Raw genomic sequence first — 21,429 nt, 5'->3', positions numbered from 1 at the left:
CATGAGAGGCTTGGCAATGTTTATGTCGCAAAGATAGGATTGTAATCGGGAATATAATTGTGTTAAGCTCCTATATTCATGCTATTTGAGAAGGTATTGATATGATTTAATTAAAAAATACAAAAAATATATTGGTGGGGTGACCAAGGAGGGCAGGTCAAGAGCAGACAGAGCCTAGGGCAGCCTTCTTTACTCCATGATTTCCATACTAAGTTTGAATTCTAGAGTTGTAGTCCTCATACATTCGAAGGGCACCAGACTAAGGAAAGTCAGCGTAGAGAGAATCTGGCATTGCAATATAATTGCAATATAATTAATTAGACTGCCTAAGAGTATTCACAATAGAATCTAGTGGTTTATATGCAGAATGAGGATGCAGCTTGTCAGTATACAGTTAGATGTTGGCAAATGATCAGCAGCAGCTGGAGATTTCAGTATCATTTTAGTTCCCAATTAAAAGTTTGTGATTGAATGTGATGCCTTTACAGAGAACTAAATCCCTGTCTCTTTGGCAGCTTTTCAGCATCAAATGATCCTTTATTTCAACTGACTTGGGGAAAATGTTTTGCTCAAGGAAGAAAGGAAGGAAAAGCTAAGTTTTTTCAGATCTTTTCTACATTATTTTAAGTAATGTTGTTTAAGTTGTTTGTTAATAATAAAATCCCAGTATGAACTGTGCATTGACTCATCTTTCAGGACTTCACTGGACTTCCTAGAATTCTTTTAGAAAACCTAACAGTATTCTGTTTTTTCACTTCCTTCATTAAAATCAGGGTGACAGCTAAAAGCTGTGGGTAGTGTTCTTTTATATGCTAATTCTGTGAGAATTTGTTCAGAAACTGCAGTTCATGCAAAGTAAATATACCACTACTACCAGGTATGTAAGTGGTTTCATAGCACTTCAAATTATTCTTGAAAAAAATTGTGGACTTTCCATGATATTTAATCATTATATCTTCACTAAAATGAAGCTAGGAAAAGCCCAGTTATGATCACCTAAGAAGTAAGATAAAAGTATGCAACTCAAATCATCCTGAGGATTGCTGTTTTATTTTTTCAGACTCACAAAGGGCCATCCTGCTTTAGAAAAACTAACTTGGATAACTTTTTTTAACAGTGAGTTGCTTTTAACCTATTCTCTAGTAATCCTTTGTTATCTAATTCCCCATTTACCACATTTTTGTAAATTTATTAGCTTTTCTCTCACTCCACTTTGTAATACTCACAGATGTTCTTTTTCTTTTGGACCAGATAGCTCATGTAATAGACATGGTCTATATCACTTCTTTTGCCTAAACTACATCATTCTCCTCTCTCTTGCTAGAATATTTGCAGTATTTTTAACACACGTGAGATGATATAAAGCATGGATAGCTGGCTGCGTATCCCAGCTATTGAAAAACTTGTTCACTTTTTCACACCTCTAAATCCAAGAAAGCAAGAAAAAATGCACTCATAGTGGCCAAGGTAATGATCCACCACACCTCCACTTTTAGAGTTGAACATACTTATATGAGATTTTTATTGTGGCACTGTACCTCACCCAGATTCATTCATGAAGTGGGGAGTGTTAGAAACAGATTTATGTATTAGGACTTCCAGCTGAAATTGCCAAGTAGCACTGGGACAGACTCTTATCAGAAATCCCGGAGGGCTGTTGCCAGTTAAGGATTGAATTCATTCATCGTGCTTAATTGTTGCTCATTTGATTCGTGCAATTTCAGCCACTATTTATAAACCATGATTAATGACTCAATGCTACACATGAATTGAACATGAACCAACCTATACTGCATTTCAGTCCCCATAATCATGATAGCATGTGGTGAATTATGGGTCTTGTAATGCAACATACTAAGATGGGAGAACTCTTATAGACAATGCTGAGGTAGAATGATCAATAGTCTGACTAAAGACAAGGCAATTTTGTATGATGGATTTGGAAAAATGGTTGAGCCAGATGGTCACATAAACATGAGGAAAGGTTACAAATGAGGGCTTGGAATCCTTCTGGATGAGCAAAATCAAACCCCACCCCATTCATTTTTGCATAGGAAAGTGCCCCTAACAAATTTTTAACCTGTTTCAAAAAATTGTTTCAGCATTTAGTCCATCTTATTCCTATAGTTCAAAACAAGCTGATTAACAATTGTGTTGCTCATCAAAATAAAGCTTTTCGTCAGTTTCTAGGAATTCTGGGTTACCAAAGAACTAGAGGAATAAAAGTTTGAAAATACTGTCACCCATCACTGCCAAATGACGTGTATAGATTGCATTATAATTAAAGATGGTATATTGACAATTGCAAACAACCTAGATGGGATATTTTAGGCAAGCCCTACACTTTATTCTCCCTATGGGACCCAGTATGCCTGCTGACCTCTTCTTTAGTGACCACCAGGCTCCATTATTTTGTTATTCTTTAATAAAGCTAAATGATGAACTGGCATGTTACAAATATAGTACCACCCTCAAGCTTATTTCCAAAACTGCCACATTAAATGAGAGGCTGCAACCTAGTGCTGTGAAGTATGCATGTGTACCCAGAAAAAAACTAAAAGCAAACTAAGGTAGCAGAGTATCCCAAGAGGCTAAAGGGAGTGATGGTGATGGTGGGAAGCAATCTCATAGTCATTTTCTAAGAGTACTTGTAGTATATTCTCAGAATTACAAATATGCCAACTGGTCCAAGAAAGTTAGCAACTTTATTCAATAATGTGAACATACTATGTGACAGGGTATATTAGAGACTGCTTTGTCAGGTATGATTCTACCCATTCAGTCCAAGCATTGAATGTCTGCTGATTCCACTCCCATGTAAGGACAAAGACGTTGCACTAAGAGGCAGGCCTTCTCAGTAGTTGACTCAACATTATGGAAAAGGGTCCCCTAAAGGGTATGATTGGCTCCCACCAAACCATTGTTTCAATGGGCTTTAGACATCAATTATTATTCTTCAGTGCAACAGCAGGTTAGAGAGTTTTATGTCACAGGCATTGCTTCTCTTCTTCCAGGGTGCATGGTGAGTGTTTTCTATAATATCAGATCTAAAACAGGAAACAGCAGCAGTCATGGATGTTTATTCACATGACAGAATCGGCACTAGAAACAGATGTGCAAGTTACAAATCAAAACAACATAAGGAAAAATTGCAGAGGTTTGAGAAAGAGTAAAATTGTGCTCAACCTCTGGTTTCAGCTTGAAAATTTTTGACAAACAGAACAGATCCGCCTCCCAATTAAACTTAGATCAGACAGATGCTGACCCTGTTAAAAGATTCATAAAGGCCACAAAGCTTTAACATGTTGATGGAAAGCATAGCAGACATTTAGAACGCTGCTTTTAAGCAATTTTATTCTTGGCCAGAAAAAAACTGCACCCAGCTTATAACAAATTAACAATTAAAACTAATTGTTAATCAAGAGCCTTCTAATATTTTGTATGAATAACTGTCTTGGTCATGCAAGCTGATCATTGTACTGCTCGAGTAAGCTGAATACAAAGCCAACATACTGAATCACCTCACTTCAGGTGTAAAATGTACATATAAATGAATTAACATAGGAGGTACACATTTCCCATTCTCAAGATTTCAGTTCTCCCAGTTTCCATTATTATTCTAATTTTTTTATACTACATCCTATACAAAAGCATCTCAAATTATTCATTTTATATATTCCTTATTCTTCAAGACTTTCAAAGAAAAAATAAGACCTAGGCCTCATTTCCCCCATTTACTAAGCTTCTCAACCAAGTCTAATTTTCTGTTTTCTTCTTTATAATGCCAGAATCTGAGATCATAAGGTGAATGGTGGGAAATTCAAGAAGCTATTCCACATAACAGAGCACTTAATTTAACCATACAAATTCATTTTTACAAAATAAGCCACTTTTTAAGATGACCTTAAAGGAGAATTTGAAAAATTCTTGAGCATCAGAATATGAGTACAGTATTTAGAAGTTATATGGCTCTAAATACCAGAATTTAGAGTCAAGCTTGATTCCTGAGGACTACATATAGTTTTCTTGGCAGAAGCTGTTTGCCATTGCCATCTTCCAGGATATATCATGCCTCTGAATACCAGTATCTAGGGAACAACTGTAATAGGAGTTATTGCCAACGTGCAATTATTTGTAGGCTTCCCAGAGGCATTCAGTTGACCAGTACACTTAATTCCAACAATGCTTTTCTTATTATTTGTTGGTCTTTTAGAATCCAAATTGATATTTTCCTTACAAAACAATTACATATTTAAAATCCATTTTTGACTGTTTTAATCATATATTTACTTGTACTGTGTGTACTACGTATTTCAGTGGTCATGTAGTTATAGGGGAGTACATGAAAAATCTATATACTACTAAAACTCTTGTGTCTGTTTGTAACCTTCAATTGGGTGAAAGAGTGCATCATAGGGCAACAATGTTTGAACCAAGATACCTCAAATGGGCTTACAGAATGCGTCCAAAATCCGGGACCCAAAATCCGGGACCATATTCAATCTGGGATTGAAATTTGTCAAAGCTGTGGTCACTTCAATGCCGCTGATTCAGCACTACCACACTACCATGGTGTGCTGCGGTCACATGATCATCATTTCCAGCGCTGACAGCTTCCCACAATTCAGTGGGGAAGCCAGCAGGAAGTCTAAACTCGATCGGGATTGCTGATGCTCTCTGCCAGCTTCCAACAAGTAAAGTCAGTGGGGAAGCCAGCAGGAAGTTGCAGGTCCAAGGCCAGCAGGCAGGTAAATGGCTGCTGCCGGGTGGGGGAGGGTGTGTGAGAGGTGCAGCAAGGGTTGGGGAAGGCTCGCGGGGGGGTGCAGGAGAGGCATGGCATGGATCAGGGAGGATGTGTGAGGGTGGCCAAGAGGTGCAGTGAGGATCAGGGAAGGTGTGCGAGGGGGGAAAAACAGGTCAGAGAAGGTGTGCGATGTGGGTCGAGGGTGGTGCATGGGGGTGCGATGTGGGTTGGGGGTGCAGTGTGGGTTGGGGGTGCGAGAGTGGCCAGCGCGAGGAACTGGGGAAGGGTGTGCAGGTAGGGGAAACTTACCAAGAAGGAAGGAAGGAAAGAGGAGGGAGGGGGAGAAAAAAGGAAGATTTCAGATGCTCCCTGTCAGCTTCCCACAAGGAAAGTCAATAGGGAAGCCAGCAGGAAGTTGGAAGACACTCCTGCTCCCACTGCTTTTTTGCCCACCCGTGGTCATTCTGTTTTTGTTTAGGTAAGGAAATATCTCTGAAATAATGACCCAACAGGTCACAGGTTATCTAGTACAATGCTAAGAATATAGGAAAAAAAACTTTTAGATGTGAAATGAAATAAAAATATGTATCTAGCTACTTTATGCAGAATTACAAGTTAAAGATTTAAAACTATTTAAAAATTTTAAATCTTTAAAGATTCAACAACTTATTTACAATTCAGTTGGCATGACTAAGTAGCTAGGTATTTCTGTTGTTGCAAACATCACAGTGCACTCATTTAAAATTATCAGTCTATGAGACTTTTTTTGTTAAATCTTTAGGCAAGTTCACCTAATTTTATCATATTGTGTATTACACATCTTCACATCTTACTTTCAACTATAGATTCTACTTTTCCACATAATTTATTACCACCAAGATATTTAATTGCTAAGAATTGTCACCAGCACACTGATATCTTAAGCCATTGTTTTAAATTCCTCTTTTCTCCCAAAAAGTTATCCAGTTATCTACTAGAACTAGTTTGCCAGAGTATAGGGGTCTCTTAGCAACTATCTATTAGGTTAAGTAAGCAAACCCATTTCTTTGTCTACAAATACCTAGACCTGAGATTCAAAACCATTTGAATCTCAGTGTATTAACTGCAAGTTATATATACTACATCTCTTAGGGCCAGCCAGGTATTACTGGTTTTTTTACCCCTAGAAAACAACAGCACTTTCTGAATCACAGGGACCAATTACTGGTTTTCCTTAAGGGACACTGTTTCAGTTGTCATGGTTTGAGTTTGCAGTTTATTGTGATCCTCAATATTCCAATGTTACACAAAGAACATGGATTATGCTCCTTTCAGTTGCCATTTCTTTAGCTACTTATGTTAATGAATTGGATATGGTCTTCCAGTCTCCAGAGATGCAGAGCTGGAATGGGGAACACATTATTTAATTTGCTCATCATTTTTTCTTTCTCAGACCTCCATACTACATTTTCAGCAAAAGGTTTTTAGTATGCCCAGTCTGATTTGAATGCTGTACATAATGGAGAAAGCATCATCTTCCTAACCAGTTCATTGAAGTGATTACATTATTCTCATAGAATGTAACCTATTCACATCTGCTTGTTTTTTTTAAGCTTATAAGCACTGGATCTTCTGACCTCCTTTGCTAATGTTATAGCTTTTTCATAACGAATACTTTCTCCTTGTGAATATATTGCTATAAACCTAAATGACTGGCATCTTATCCTTTTCCATGGACTATTGTTACCAATGGTTTGGTGTTGCTGTTGTACAATAATGGAGCCCAACATAATTATCTACACCAACTCCCAAATAATCTGGGTACTTTAAGATCTCCTGTAAGTCTGTAACTCTCTTCTCCAGAGAGTTCAGATACCGAGCTAGCAGTTCTTATATTTGTCAAAAGTCTCATAGAATCCTGGTCTGACTTTTCTGATATTCATACGTAGATGGTGACTTTCGGAGGGAACTGACTCATTGTAAGTGGTTGAAGTTGCTGTCCCAGTAACCCAGCAAGAAGACAGACGCTTTCTTTTTGCTTTATCTGAAAAACCTCCAATTCCTTTGTTGTGTTCAAGACAGGAGTCATCTTTATTCTTAACATCTTCAACTGGCTGTTCATCCCTATTTGAAGTTATTTCTTCATGCTTACAAGCTTCCTTCTCTTCTTCTGCAATCTTCCTGAAATGCTCTAATGACTCAACCTTTCTTCGTCTTTCTATTGTTTCCATTTGTTTCTTGTCCATGAAGTCCTCAAAGTACATTTTTCTTTCATTCCTCTGATCTTCAAGGAATTTCCATTCAGTATCTGTCATCTTCACACCACTATACTGCTCCAATTTCTCTCGTGTAACAGTATCTGTACAAAATATATCAAAAAGTTGTTCTGAACTTTTGTTGAAGTCATCTGCTTTCTGGGTAAACAGCTCGTTTTTTCTTCGCTTTCTGGATTGGTATAATTTTGAGAATTCTTCATACACTTTTAAAATATGCTTCTTTATGCTCTGTGTTGCTATGGTATATAGATTGCAAAACAACCAATGTTCCTGCAAAAGTTCAGCAAGCAACTGGGCAGCATCTTCTTTGGATCGTTGTGCCTGGCCAGCTCTTTTGGGATGCAACAAATACAACATGTTTTGAATGACATCCTTCTTCGTAGGCAGAATTCCTTGTGCAAACTCAGATGACTCCACATAATCAACAGTTCCCAGAGTCTTTTTCGCTTTTATTTTATCCAAAGCTGCCATCATTCCTGTTTAATGCCACGCTATATCAAAAGCTGAAAAAGAAGGGAGATGTTAGCTGAAATAAAATTAGACACCAACAGTGAAAATGAGAAGTTTAATTCAAAAGCTAAAAAAACGCTATATAGGTAGTCCTCACTTAACAACCCTAATTGGGACCAGCAACTCCACTGCCAAGCAAAGCAGTCACTAAATAGGAAAACATGTGACCCTGACTGTTCTGACTGGAAAGAGACAAGACTATTCAGTTTCACACCTTTGGCTTTTGTTTGCCTCCCCCACCCTTTGGAATGCGCAAGTGCCTTACTGCAGAAAGCAATGCAATCTGCCAGCAGCCCAGGGCTAGGAGCCACAGGCGTGCTATGCAAACAGCTTACAGTATTCTCTTGAAATCCTCTCCAATCTCTCTGCTCTGTGAGGGGGAGGGAGAAAAGCAAGCAATTTCTACAGACAATCTCTCCTTTGCCTGACCCTTTCCTGCTGCTAGTGCAATCGCACTGCTTTTGATGTGTAGAAGAGCAAACAGCTTACTCTCTTGAAATCCCTTCCTCTCCAATCTCTCTGCTCTGCGGGGAGGGGGAAAGGACCAGGCAAAGGAGAGAGTGCCTACAGAAATTGCTTGCCTTTTTTTGCCCCCCCTTGCAGAGTGGAGATATTGGAGAGGAAGAGATTTCAAGAGAGTACGAAAGCTGTTTGCATTGTGTGCCTGTGGCTCCAAACCCTGGGTTGCCAGCACAATTGCATTGCTTTAGATGTGTAGAAGAGCAAACAGCTTACTCTCTTGCAATCCTTTCCTCTCCAATCTCTCTGCTCTGCAAGGGGGGAAAAAAGAAAAAAAAACACAGGTCAGGCACAGGACATGTACTGACTGGAATGGTGATCACATGACTGAGGGATGCTGCGAAGGTCATAAATTGACTGCAAAGTTATTTTTTCAGGACTATCCTAATGGTTGCCGGTAAGCAAGGACTACTTGTTTCTGAAATATAAACAATTCAATCTATTATAATTATTAACCTTTAAAATAAGTAAGCTATCTGGAAAATAAAACTGTTTCATTAAATTGAATAAAACATTAGCACAGTATTTTATTTCATTAGCTGTATTTTCAATTACCTCTACTGACAGAGATAACTATTTTCCTAATGCAATTAATACACATTTATAAAACAATGTTTATGCAACAAATATACACCCTAAAAGACAAATGAAAGCAATGAATCCATGTCATTGTCACCTCCTGGTTAAATTACCACATTATGTTCTACAGGGGCTGCCTTTTAAAACTACTTAGAAGCTACAGTTGGACCAAAATGCAGCAGTCTACTTGTTTGCAGGTGATAGCTATTTTTCATATACAATACTGGGCTCTGCACTGATTACCAATAGGCTTCCAGGCACAATTCAAAGTGAATTAAAGCCCAACATAGCTTAGAATCCAATCAGATTTGGGAGGCTGGGCATGTTCCCATCACTTAAGCAGTGTCATCTGGCAGGACACAGGAGATACACCTTCTCTGCCTTCATGCCTAAGATTTACATGGCCCTGACCCTACCTGGTTTTTGGAAGGCTCTTAAGACTTCACTTTTCCCCTAGGCACTGGGCCTGGAGGTTTTATTATCATCTTGACTATTTTTAAACTGTTTTTGATTCAATGAAGTTGCCTCTGTGTTATTATATTGTAATGTTTTGGGGTTATTTACTGTCTTTATTTGTGTACACTGCCCTGATTCACATGGCGATTAGATGGCTATACAAATTGCTTAAATAAATAAATAAAGTCAGGATCATCTGCTTCAAGTAGCTTCTACCTATTCAGAGTATGTACCTCTGTTTGGATTACTGAAGGTTCCTTTCCCATATAAAATCTAGGGAAGAATAAGGACATCTTTTTCCTCAGCAATGGCAACCACCATGTGGAATGCCATCCCACCAGAAATCTCAACGGCTCCATTATTCTTGTCCTTTAGAAATGCCTTAAAAACTGATCTATTCAGAAAAGCATTTATTTAAGATCTCTTGTAGGCATACCTTATCTATTTATCTATCTACTAAAACTCTCATTGTGCTTATCTTTTTGTACCCTCAAGTTAGCTCAAACAGTGCATTATACCACAATAATTTTTGAATCAAGGTACCTAAAATCTGCTAATTTAAAGAATGCGTAAAAAATCCAGGACCCATCAATCCCCTGGAATTGAAATTTCCATGATGTTCAGACCAGTTTTATTAGCAAGTTATGGACGTTGCAGTGTCCTCACGATCATGGGATTGTGATTTCTGACACTCCCTGCCAGCTTCCCACAAGCAAAGTGCTGCCCTGGATACAATGCACCTTTCTTAGATATGAAAAAAGCAGAAAGAGTATTCCAGAATGGAAACAGCTACATAAAGACATGGAAGACTAATCAGCACTCCCACATACAATGTTTGATTTCTATTCAATCATGCAAAAAGCCTTCAAAATACAAACTTTTAAGATGCACAATTAGATTATAGTTGCATAATTCCCAGCAGCCTGCAAAATTTTAAGAAGTTGCATGTCTGTAGAGCAGGTGGCCAAAAAAACCTAAGACAACAGGAGGGGTGGAAGAACTGTAATGGACAAATAGGATAATAAGTGTATTAGTCTTTTGGGTGTCTCAAAACCCTTGGCTGTTTTCACTGCAAGATATAAACAACAACTATTATATTATTATTATTAATTAAACTTGTATGCCGCCCGACTTTCAACAGCTGCCCTCCTGGAACCTTTCCAAAACAGGTTAGACAACCCAACCAACTACCTAAATCTACACTGCCGTCAGCAAACTCTAGGAGAATACCTATACTGTATGTCCTTCATTGCTCGCTGGGATGTCAGTGACTGAGCGCTGCCCTCCCAAACGGAGAAGGGGAAACGTCTTTCCGTTTGGCAGTTCCCTGTCGTTATTCCACTTCTGGCTTTTCCCAAACGAAGATGCTACGTAGAAAAGCAAAGAGCCGCAGCAGGACCCATAAGGAACTGGGGGTGGAGCGGCCTCCTCGTCTCTGCTCACTCCCATACACCAAGCCATTTGACGCCCAGGCTCCATTTCCCTGGTAGGCCAGCCAGAACGGAGCCCAGTCCGGTGAACTCTAATCCCGCCTTTCCCCTCATCCCTCCCCTCCCGTTTCAGATTACCAGAGCCAGCAAAAAAGGTAAGGCGTCACTTACAATCCCACGCTCCGCGCGCCGCCATTTTAGTGAAACCGCGCGAGAGCTCAATACAGTCAGCGAGCCCACCTCCGCCATGTTGAAGAAGGGCATCGTTATAGCATCCTTTCTGTGAGAATTGTTCCCATCTCAGCGACTCTATGGTCTAAACAGGCTTTTATGAGCGGTTGATGAAACAGCATTAACCTACCAGGTATCCCCAGCGTGTTTCGTTTTGGCTAGTCAGCGGAGACGAAACGTGGGCGAGGGCCTATCAAGTTTTGGAGATCCTGATAGGCCCACATTTTTCCTAGTGGGAAAAAGAACCGAATGAATAACAACACAAATATAAAACAACCGCCATCTAGTAAGGCGAGCCAGTAAACGAAACCGCGGTTAAAAAGAAGAAGGGGTCTCGAATGGGGCGGGGGGGAGTAGATTATTCAAAGCTGGATGGTACTGTCCTCATCGACGAAAGAATTGGCCGGCTCGCAGAAACAGGGAGGCTCTCAGCCAATTGCCGTTCGGTGGGGAGAAACTCGATTGGTCCTCGCAAGGGGACCTGCCTGAATTGCCGTTAATCGAAAACCTTATTTTAGGCGGAAGCTGAAGCAACACCAGTACCAGATTCGAACATTGGCTAATCAGCAATTCCCTGAGACCACCATCACCGGGCCAACGAGGGCGGGACGAGAGTAAGTGCCCGCCGTTCTTTCTATTATACGTCAGTGCTCAGCGCTTTTCTCTCGCGGCGTGTCATGTCTAATTTGTCAGTGGGGGGAGCTGCAGCCAATCGCTTACGGCTGAGTTGAAGGGCGTGGACCGGTTCGCATCCCGAGTATTTGCCTCAGTAACCGATGGCTACTCGGTGAACTTTGTGTAACGACTGTCTCGCTTAGTAGAAGTCTTAGATATTTAACTCCGGCGAGAAGCTCACCTGGTTGTGCGATTGACGGCTTCCTTATTTTTCTTTGTCTCCAGGCTGTTGTACTCAGTGATGTGCTGTGTTCTTTTCTAGAGGGAAATTCTCTTCAGCTTTTGATATCGTGTCATCGTTTTGTTTGGTGCAAATTTACCTGTATTAGTTATCAGATTAACTAAAATTTTAAAAGCTAACCTTGGAATGGATTTATTTTAATTTAATATTATAAGATTATTAACATTGCTATTTTAATGTTTAATATTAATATAGTGCTATTCAAATAATGTACTCAAGGAATGAGAGGCTATGAGTCTTCTCCCAGAGGGCTTGCAGTCTAAAAACAGAAGGGAGATGGAGATTAAGAGAAAAAACATCAAATTATTTTAATTAAAGATACTTAAATTGAATTACAACAATAATGGAACTGGGGTATTGTGTCAAATACTTAATGGAAAAAATATCTTTGAATACACAATGGTAAACATATTTGAGTCAGCTAATTGAGTTTTGACTGTTGAAAGTCTTAACTGCAGAGATCCAGCTCTTTCCTAGTTTACCCCTTTATCCTTGTTGTGTTTATAATTACAAGTTATTTGGGTATTAAGAAAAGTCTAGCATATCAGTAGGGCACTAAACTCAGATATACTATATAGACACTAATAATTGTGTTTCTGATGCTTGTTTATTGATAGACTCATATTACATCCCACTCAGTCACTTAGGAAGAATCCTTTTCCAAGGCTCTTTACCCATAGAAGGATGATAAATATCAGTGATGCTCTTAAGGAGCAACTGTTTAGTGACAGTGATTGGAAAGAAGCATGGATAAAGGTGGGAAAGTTGAAAACTGGACAGATTGGGTCGAGCAAGTTGGGAAGGAAGAATGGTATAGTAAGTTGCTTTGCTGCCAGTATTATCAGGTATATGAGAATTAAGGTTCTCTGTATGTAATACAATTAATTGTTTAATCTTGTTCAGTGCTGCACTAACAATGTCAACTGGGGAGTCCTTGGGGTTCTCTGAGCTTGTCAACTGGTTCTAGTAAGGGAACACAAGTTCCTTTCCTACAAAGCTAAAATGTTAGGAAGATTCCCTATGTCAGTACAGATATTGTTGAACTGTAACTTTCAAAAGCATGACCAGTGTTGAGGGATGCTGGGAGTTATACTTTAGTTATATGTGGAGAGCCACGAGTTTCCCACCTCTTTAAGTTCATGAATGGCATTCACTGCCATAAGATTTGTCAATGGCTACCAAATTAAATGTCTTTAAAAGAGGGTTAGAGAAAATTGAGAGTGACGAAATGATTGGTTTCTAATCTTTATAATAACTCTACCTTCTAAATTAGAGAGAGAGAGCTTGAAAAATAGAAGAGAGCCTTATTTATTCTTACACCTTACTTGCATGGTTCACAAAAACATTTGGTTCGCCACTGTGGGAAATAGATTGCTGGATTCAAAAGGATTTTGAACAGCTTGTATATACAAGTTAATACCTAGGTGGAAAGCTAAAAGTTTTCTTTCTGATTCTGGTGCAGCTTGCTATGCACAGCTTCCCTACTGATGGATTCTTCTCATTGTTGCAAACTCAGGCCTTGGTATATAGATCCCATCCCATAATCTTTCAACTGTTTACACAAACCCAGAAGATTCACTGTGGGTTCACTTAACCCAATACTGGCTCTATTTTGTCATACAACAGTTATTTGTAGCCCTCTGTGAAAACAGTAGTGATGCCAAGGATTTCACCTTACCTCTCTGCTCTGAGAGCATAAGGGAATGTGGATTGTATATATCCACCTTCTATATATTGCATATATCCAGCTTCTATATATTCCTTCTTGCAACTATTTAGCTCCAGGACCTGAATAAACGAATGCACTATTTATAGTCACTTAAAGTATGAAGGTCCATGAGTTCAATTCCTGGGAAAGGATTTGAAATCCTTAGAATAACATCTGGCTATCCATGTCTGAGCAGTGCCAATAAGGATGAAATCAGTCATGTGGTGCCTCCTGGTGGTCAATTTAACCTAGGATGTTGGGGACACAAACGTTTTGAGAATGAACTCTGGCAATTTTAGCTATCTTTCTTATTGCCTTTCTGACAGCAAGGTTATAAAAAGATTATGCCAACCCAATTATATATTATAAAACATTTTTAAATATGAAACCAAGTTATTTTAAAACATGCCACTATAATAGTTTTCAATTAGAATGGCCAAAAGAAAAGTGGCAGTTTAAATTAGATCTTGCTTATAACCAGCAATAAATCCTAGTTTATTGCACATGACGTGGATGAGATGAATAGGTCTGATTTCAACTAACATACAGATTTTGGGATGTAAAACTACAGTATAGAAATGCAGTGCTCCTGAAAATTCAGTGGAGTAGTAGCAGGGCCTTTTTTCTGGTTGACAGGTAAAAGCAAATAATCACATGAGTCAGATCATATATTCACTTTGAAGTTTATTATCAGTTGTATGTATTAGATATTTTAAAAGGAGTGTTGGAGAGTAGAAATGTATCAGTAAGAAGCCAGATGCATGCAAATAATGAGTACAGATAGTGCTGTTTTTACTATAAAAATACAAAGTGTATTTACAAGATTTTATATGTATAAGTATTTGTATGTATATCTATAGTGACCTAGCATAAATACGTATTCTAATACCTATTTAACTTAATACTTAGAATCTAACTAAATTACTTCCATTTCTAATACTTGCTAGTTTCTTCCTCCTCCTTTGCTATGTTATCTATAGGCTTAAGAATGCTAACAGCTTTTCCCCTTAATACTCTCTTGCCCAGTTATCCAGCACCTGAACCACATGGAGTTTGCTCTGCCACCATCTAGAGTCCAGGGCTGTGTCTTCTTTCTGCTGATTCTTCTTTGGTTTCAACTGCCTTAGGCATCTCCCTGGTTCTTCTCCCTGACCATGTATCCTCTGGGTTCTGGCTCTCCCAGCCATTGCCTCCTCTGCTCCATTCCTTGCCAGTCACCTGTCACCCAGCAGCAACTCCTGCCAAACGTAGAAGATAACTCCCTCCTTCTGTCTACCTGCTGTGGCTTCTTTTATACTGAACCCAATGTGCCCACTTGCAGGTGCTTCTAAGGAATTTTAACCTTGTTTTTCCTTTCTCTGCAAGTGTCTAAGCTGGGCAGCTGACAGACCACTGCAGAGAAAAAAACTATGATCTTGATAGTTACATGTAACATTTTTGTTTTAGGGCAGATTATCATTCCACAAGGAGGCTGACTGAGAATGGAAGAGACCACCTTGAAGAAGGTACTAGTGAAACAAAGAACAGAGACCAATGAGAAAATAAACTGCAGTGGAAAAAATAACATCTCACCAAGCAGGTATGTAACTTATTTGTTACCAACATATGGTCTCTGCCTCTAATGTAAGTGCTAAGATCTTGCTGCTTTCATGTATGATTTACTTTAGAAGTAAAACCTGTTGAACTCAATAGGACTTATTTTAAACTGAATTTGCATAGGATGGGATTTCAAAACTCATTCAAGAATACTATCCTGGGTGGCATATTCAGAACACGAAGATTATTAGCCAACTCCAAATGTCTGATTAAAAGTCATGGCTATATATAAAATGCTTTCAAAATTAATGGATATATCAAAGAGTTTTTGTGAGTCAACCCACTTCATCAATTTTATTGTAGCTTTTCAGAAGCAGTGTTATAAAAATATAACTTTATAACATTTGGAGGAGAAAGTGTCTTTGGAAAAGCAGATACCAATGGAGAATTTTTGTCAGAGAAGCAATTTCCATAAATACACAATGCAACCTAGAGTCACCCCATAGTGAGATGGGCGGTGACAAATTTGAAATATAAATAAATAAATATAAACCTTCTGTGAAGGGTCTAGTATTAACACATCTGATTCCTCTTTCTGTTGATAACTGTTTTTCTATTCTATTTCCTGCAGGAAGATTTATCTGGATTACAATGCAACCACCCCTCTGGCACCAGAAGTGATTGAGACAGTTAAAGAAGCAATGCATGAAGCATGGGGAAATCCTAGCAGTTCTTATGAAGCAGGTCTGATCAAGATTGTATGGAAGTGTTTTGTGAGAGCATCTTTGTGGGATACAGGCATGTCTCTTGGTAGAGTAGGGTTCCAATCTTGAACAGTTATTGGTATAGTAGTTAAGGATTTAGCAGAAGAATCAAATGTTGAGTGGTGAATCATTATTACAGCCTCCAGTCACTCCTAGTAGTAACTTTGGAAAATAAAGGTAGCTCCAGTAACATTTAGATCTAAATGTTTGCTGTGAAATTACATGTACATGCTCATGTAATACTGCATTTTTCCATTTTAAAAAATAATGGCTCTGCTGCTTGGAAAAGATGGTAGGATAGCATCAAGAGATGGGAGAGAAGGCAGAGTTCTTCAAAATCTTAATTTGCTTAGGTCTTTTCCAAAGGGGAATTGTGTTCAAATGGACTTAAGCAGAAGAACTGATGCAAGGAGAATGTACAAAGATTATTAGGAAGCATCCATTTCCAGGACCAGATCAGTTGTATCTGAGAGTCTTAAAGCAGCTTGTGGGTGTTATTCTTGGAGCTCTTCTTTGATCTTTGAGGGATAATGGAGGACAAGTGTAGTGCCACAGGAGTGGAGAAGGATTAATGTTCCTTTCTTCAAAAGGACATGGGGAAGGGAATCTAGGTAATGAGACACTGATCAGTTTGACATCAAACAGAACTCCAAAACAGATTATTAAGCAATGGATAATGTATTGCTTGGCAGAAACCACCATAGATATATCAAGAGCAGGTGATGCCATACCAACTTTATTTCCTTTTTTGATAAAGTGACCAGTTTGGTGAACCACAGGAATAGGGTGATGTAGTATAGGTTGAATTCAGTAAAGTCTGCCATGATATCTTTGTGGAGATGAGCTAAAATGTGCTATCATTAGAATGGGACACAAAGCTGATTGAACAATCAGACCCAAAAATTGTAAAACCATGGCTCTGTAGCAAACTGTAAGGAAGTGTTGAATGACATACTGCAGTACTCTGTTCTATAGATAAGAGGGATAACAAACACTGTGGAGGACAGTATCATTCAGGAGGATTTTGACAACTTGGAGCAATGGACAGAAACTGGCAAGTTGAATTTTAATAAGTAAAAATGCAAAGTCCTTCATTTGAGAAGGAAAAATCAAAGTCTTGAGTATACATTGGGGGGAATATACTGGACAGCACTAACATGAAAAGAATTTGGGTGTCTTGGTGAGCAGAATTTGAATGTGAGCAAAGGTGTGATCCATCTGCAAAGAAAGAACAAATGCAGTACTAGGCTGCATCAACAAACATATAGTGTCAAGATCAAGAGAAGTCATTGTTCCTCTCTGTTCATGTTGTCAGCGTATACCTAAAATATTGTATAAAGTTCTGGGTATCGCATTTTAGGAAAAAAAATTATGAGCTGAAACAAGTTGATAAGGGGTTTGTAAGGAAAAACGAGGAATGCATGGAAGCATTGGTAAGTTTGGCCTAGAGAAGAGAAACTACACGGAGAGACATGATAGCTGTCAAATATCTGAAGTGTTGTCAAGTATTAAGATAGAATTGTTCCAAGTTCTAGAAGACTGGACAAGAAAGAATGTGCTAAGGAAATGGATTTCAGTTGGACATCAAGAAAAAAAAAATAATGGTAGAAGCTGTTACAATGGAATAGTCTGCCTCAGGAGTTGGTTGGCTTTCCTCTAGAGAGATTTATTCAGAGACTGGATGCCCAGAAAGCTGTAGTAGTAGATTCCTGCACTGAGCATTAACCACAACGCTGGGTTCACATGTTAACATGTTAAGCCAAAGCCAAAAAAACTATATTGTGCCTTACCATATTGTATGAAAGCCATCAGTGTATACAGGAATGGGAGTTTAAGAGGGGAAAAATGATAAAGGAACAGATTTGTTGGTGGTTAAAGCAACAAAAGATTTATATTTATAAGCCTAGAATAGATGTGGTTTATTTTATAGGATGCAAGATATTAAAAGTAATACAAATGAAATTATATCAGTGATATCTAGAAACTTAATTATGTGACATCAAGTCAGTAATTGACTCTTAGTGATGACATAAATAGATTTTCAAGATAATCTGTCCCCAACCTTGTCATCCAGCTCTTCCAGTACACATTGCTGTGTGTCCTCCTCTTTTTCTCCTTCCTTCCATCTTGCCCGGCATTATCAACTTCTCAAGAGAGTTAGGTCTTCACATAATTTGTTCAAAATATGTTAATTTGGACCTGGTCATTTGTGCCTCAGTTCAACTCTGGGTTGATTTATTCAATGGTTAGAATCTTTACAGACTCTTCTTTAGTTGCTTGCCATATTTCTGTAGACATTCCATCAATTCCTGTAACTTTCTGACTAGGCAGTGCCCAGAATGTTGATCTAATGTCAACTTCCAATACTAGAGGTTCTTGTAAATAGGGAATATCGTCTAAGGCATCTTGGATGTTAACATCTCTACTGTACAGAATTTCATTATGCTCCTTTCAAGGATTGATGGACATGTGGGTGATCATGAATCCTCAGTCAAATGGATTCATATATTAGTTGAATAGACATATACCCCATTCAAAATTATATTACAAATGAGTATCTAAATCAGTAGTAGGTGTAATCCAACAAGTAATAATAGCACCTGTTCATACATATGATCATACCTCAAGTGATCCTAGAATTAAAATTAGAAAATACTGCCCTTTTTGATATTTTGATGACTGAACACAATGTTATTGACTACCGCATCAGTGAACAAATCATCTTACTCCTTAAGTATTTTTTTCAAAGAAAATAATATAAAACAAACATCCCCATTAATAAGATGGGAAACAGTGAAAGTTTTAGTTAGAGGAGCATAATTAAAAAGGAAAATCCATATTTTTCAGACAAATTAGATTTTAAAATTAAAGTTTTGTTAGTGAAATATAAAACAGGTTTCTCAAAGGTCTATAAACAGAACTGCAAATGAAATAATTAAATATTCTAGAGACTAATTAAAATTTTATCCTATTTTGTTTTATTTTATAAAATTAATTTTTAATTTTATTCTATATTCAAAGGAAAAATATTTTGATAATAAGAACTTTATATTATTTGCAAATAATTTTTAAAAGTCAGGTATAACATTTTATAACATCAATACAAGATCCTAAAGGTCAAACAATCATTAACACTAGCAATATTGACACTGAGTTTTCAACAGTCTTTAGATCATTACATACATCTAAAAATCCAACATCAGAAGACATGAAGAATTATTTGGAGTTACCAGTGTTGTTAACATAAGATATTCAGTGCCTAGACTTGTGCGTGCGCATGCACTCCTTCAAGTTAGTGCTGACTCCTGGCAACTGCCTGGACAAGTCTCTAGTTTTCTTGGCAAGATTTCAGAAGTGGTTTGCCATTGCCTTCTTCCTAGGACTGAGTGAGTGACTGGCCCAAAGTCACACAGCTGGCTTTGCGCCTAAGGCAGGACTAGAACTCACAGTGTCCCAGTTTCTTGCCTTGTGCCTTAACCACTATACCAAACTGGGTCTCTAGACTCATTTACAGAATCAGAATTAATACTGTAGCAGTCTTCCAAAATTTTTAAAGAGAAATCACATGGCCCAGATGATTTTACCAGGAAGTTCTATAAAGGATTTAAGGATATTTTAATTCAGAATTTTTACAAATATGTAATTTATTCACCAAGTGAGAACCTTCTCCTTAGTAGTAAAGATCTAAAATTACACTTATTTTAAAGCAAGGAAATAATCCACAGGAGGTTACTTCATATAGGCCTACTTCATTGATGTTTGGCTATTTTACCCTTGGGTAAAATGGAGGTAAGCACTTACAGCACTACCTGCTGAGAAGTATGGTACAGTACTATTGCACAATTCTAATAGACCACTGGCATAGTGCTGCTGTAGCCAGCTCTTTAGAGAAACAGCGGAATGGTAGCAAATAAGGCTAGTCTGGAACTGGAAAGGAGAGGTGTGCTCACATCAATCTGGAACAGTGCTTCGCTGATCCCCCCACTACTTGTCACTTGACTTTTTCATTTCCTGTGTGAGAGAGCTAAGACGTACATGCGTGCACACACACAAATACTCCAAGGAGATATTCAGCAATCTCTCAAAATAAGTACATAAAACTAGTTAAACCATCAGCCCCACCTGGTGTTCACAGTCCAAAGCAGCAGTCTTTACAGAATAGCTGTCGTCTTAGCATCTTGCAGCCATCACTGGGATGTTATAAAGCCTAGCCTCACCTCATTGTTTTGGTACAACAATGGTTGGGTAACTTTTAGAGCTGTAAGTTATGTTTTGCCTCCAAAACGGTGGATGGAGAAGTAGCATTTTATCACACCTTGTTGCTGCTGTTGAATGTTGTCTACTTAAGGAGAAAATGCCACTTTAACACTGGTAGAGCTGAGGTTGACTTAAGCCTGTCTCACTCATGGACTGGAGAATGAGATGAAGATAACTTCATGGGGACAGGTCAGAAAAAAAGGTGGTGCCAGGACATCTCTGTGCCGTGGTTAGGTGCAGTTGGGGAAGAAGCCCCTAATTAAAATGCACACGCCTTTAGTGTGAGGAACAGAAAACCCCGGATCTACCTCATATGATCAGTTTTTGTGCCTTGCTCTCACAGGTCAAAGAGCAAAGAAGATCATAAATGAAGCTCGTGAAAGTCTGGCTAAGATGGTGGGAGGACGGTTCCAGGATATTATCTTCACTTCTGGAGGGACAGAAGTAAGATATTTAATGTTGGTAGCACTATTTTGACCTGGCTTTTATTTTTAAAAATGCCCTTGATTTGCTAGGCTTTTTTTCTGTACAGATTTATTTTCATTTTCTGGAACCAGTATCTCTTTACTCATTCTTGATGAGTAAATACCAGCAAAAAATAGAAACTAGCTCAAAGAAAATTCTACTTCTATCCTACAGAATGACTCTTTGATCTGATTTGTATTTGTCTCTTTTTTTCCCAGGCAAATAACTTAGTGATTCATACTGCAGTGAAGGATTTTATGAAAAACAGCAAACAAAGTACTGTTGGGACAGGAGAAGGCCATCAAGAAAAAACTCTAGGGACACTTCCACATATCATTATATCTTGCATTGAACATGATTCAGTTCGTCTCCCTGTAGAGTACCTAGAGAAGGAACAGAAAGCTGGTGAGCAATTGACATTTTGTAGCTAGGGTCTTCAACCTTTTTGGTGAGCACATTTGAAATGAGCTTTTCACAAAATGCCTGCTGTTGTGGGCATGGCCATTCACAAAGCATAAATTTAGTAGAACACAAACTGATGAGACTTGTTATCTCACCTATAGTCTCAGGATGCTGTCTGCTATCCCCAGCTTACCTTTGTTGTTTTTTTCTGGGTGGATGAGTTTTCAAAACAAGTACACAGCTGCAACCGTCCACTATTCTTTGTTTTTAAAAATATTCATGGAATCTTGCAGATTTGATTGTGCTGTACCTCTCTTCCTCATAGTTCAGTGAATTAGGGAGGTGTCTCTGTGAGCTGCTTCCAAATGTTATCTGGCTGTTCTGGACTTAAAAAATACTTCAGCCCTTTTTGCCTAGGCAACAGTTCCTGCATATCTCCGTCAAGGCCATCTTCCTTACTCTCTGGAGGTGAAATGCATGAATTTCATTCAGACATCTAGCTTTAATCACTGGCTGTAGAGGAGAATGGTGATAAACTTGAAGAAGGAATGCAGAAAAGATTAAACAGCCTGTCCCAGGAAGAATAGGGGAAGAAACTCAAGATAACCTGCTTTGATACTCTTTGGTATAAGAGAGGTCAGAGGGAAACTCTATCAG

At 38.5% G+C, this 21,429-nt stretch overlaps 2 protein-coding genes across 6 annotated transcripts in view; one reads left to right on the top strand and one right to left on the bottom strand.

The window, feature by feature from the left end:
• Positions 1-3,337: 3,337 nt before the first annotated feature.
• On the bottom strand, positions 3,338-11,325 carry LOC103057509 (uncharacterized). 3 transcript variants are annotated; one of them, XM_025167392.2, is made up of 3 exons: positions 11,268-11,325; positions 10,855-10,953; positions 3,338-7,502 (listed from the first exon to the last, which is right to left on the bottom strand). In XM_025167392.2, the coding sequence occupies exon 3, from the start codon at positions 7,471-7,473 to the stop codon at positions 6,604-6,606; it is 870 nt and encodes a 289-aa protein (XP_025023160.1). In that variant the 5' UTR covers positions 7,474-7,502; positions 10,855-10,953; positions 11,268-11,325; the 3' UTR covers positions 3,338-6,603. The 3 variants fall into 3 exon arrangements, with proteins under 3 accessions (XP_025023160.1, XP_007429439.1, XP_007429438.1); XM_007429377.3 differs by lacking the exons at positions 10,855-10,953; positions 11,268-11,325 and adding an exon at positions 10,665-10,802; XM_007429376.3 differs by lacking the exons at positions 10,855-10,953; positions 11,268-11,325 and adding an exon at positions 10,294-10,432.
• SCLY (selenocysteine lyase) overlaps positions 10,545-21,429 on the top strand; it is a 31,177-nt gene continuing 20,292 nt past the window's right edge. The window contains exons 1-6 of one of the 3 annotated variants that reach the window (XM_088131737.1): positions 10,545-10,648; positions 11,243-11,338; positions 14,795-14,927; positions 15,516-15,628; positions 20,249-20,349; positions 20,589-20,775. In XM_088131737.1, coding sequence (XP_087987863.1) covers positions 14,830-14,927; positions 15,516-15,628; positions 20,249-20,349; positions 20,589-20,775 — 499 coding nt within the window. In that variant the 5' untranslated portion in view covers positions 10,545-10,648; positions 11,243-11,338; positions 14,795-14,829. Of the gene's footprint in view, positions 10,649-10,728; positions 10,858-11,242; positions 11,339-11,387; positions 14,670-14,794; positions 14,928-15,515; positions 15,629-20,248; positions 20,350-20,588; positions 20,776-21,429 lie in introns of those variants that run through there. The other 2 variants (XM_088131736.1, XM_025167391.2) reach the window with 2 other exon arrangements.

This window comes from Python bivittatus, unplaced genomic scaffold (genome assembly GCF_059951505.1).
Source record: "Python bivittatus isolate LINGU-HERP-01145 unplaced genomic scaffold, Pbiv_v1 ctg000980_np1212, whole genome shotgun sequence".
NCBI classification, from domain to species: Eukaryota; Metazoa; Chordata; class Lepidosauria; order Squamata; family Pythonidae; genus Python; species Python bivittatus.
The sequence above is the reverse complement of the archived record's forward strand: the minus strand, read 5'-3'. Positions and strand labels throughout refer to the sequence as shown.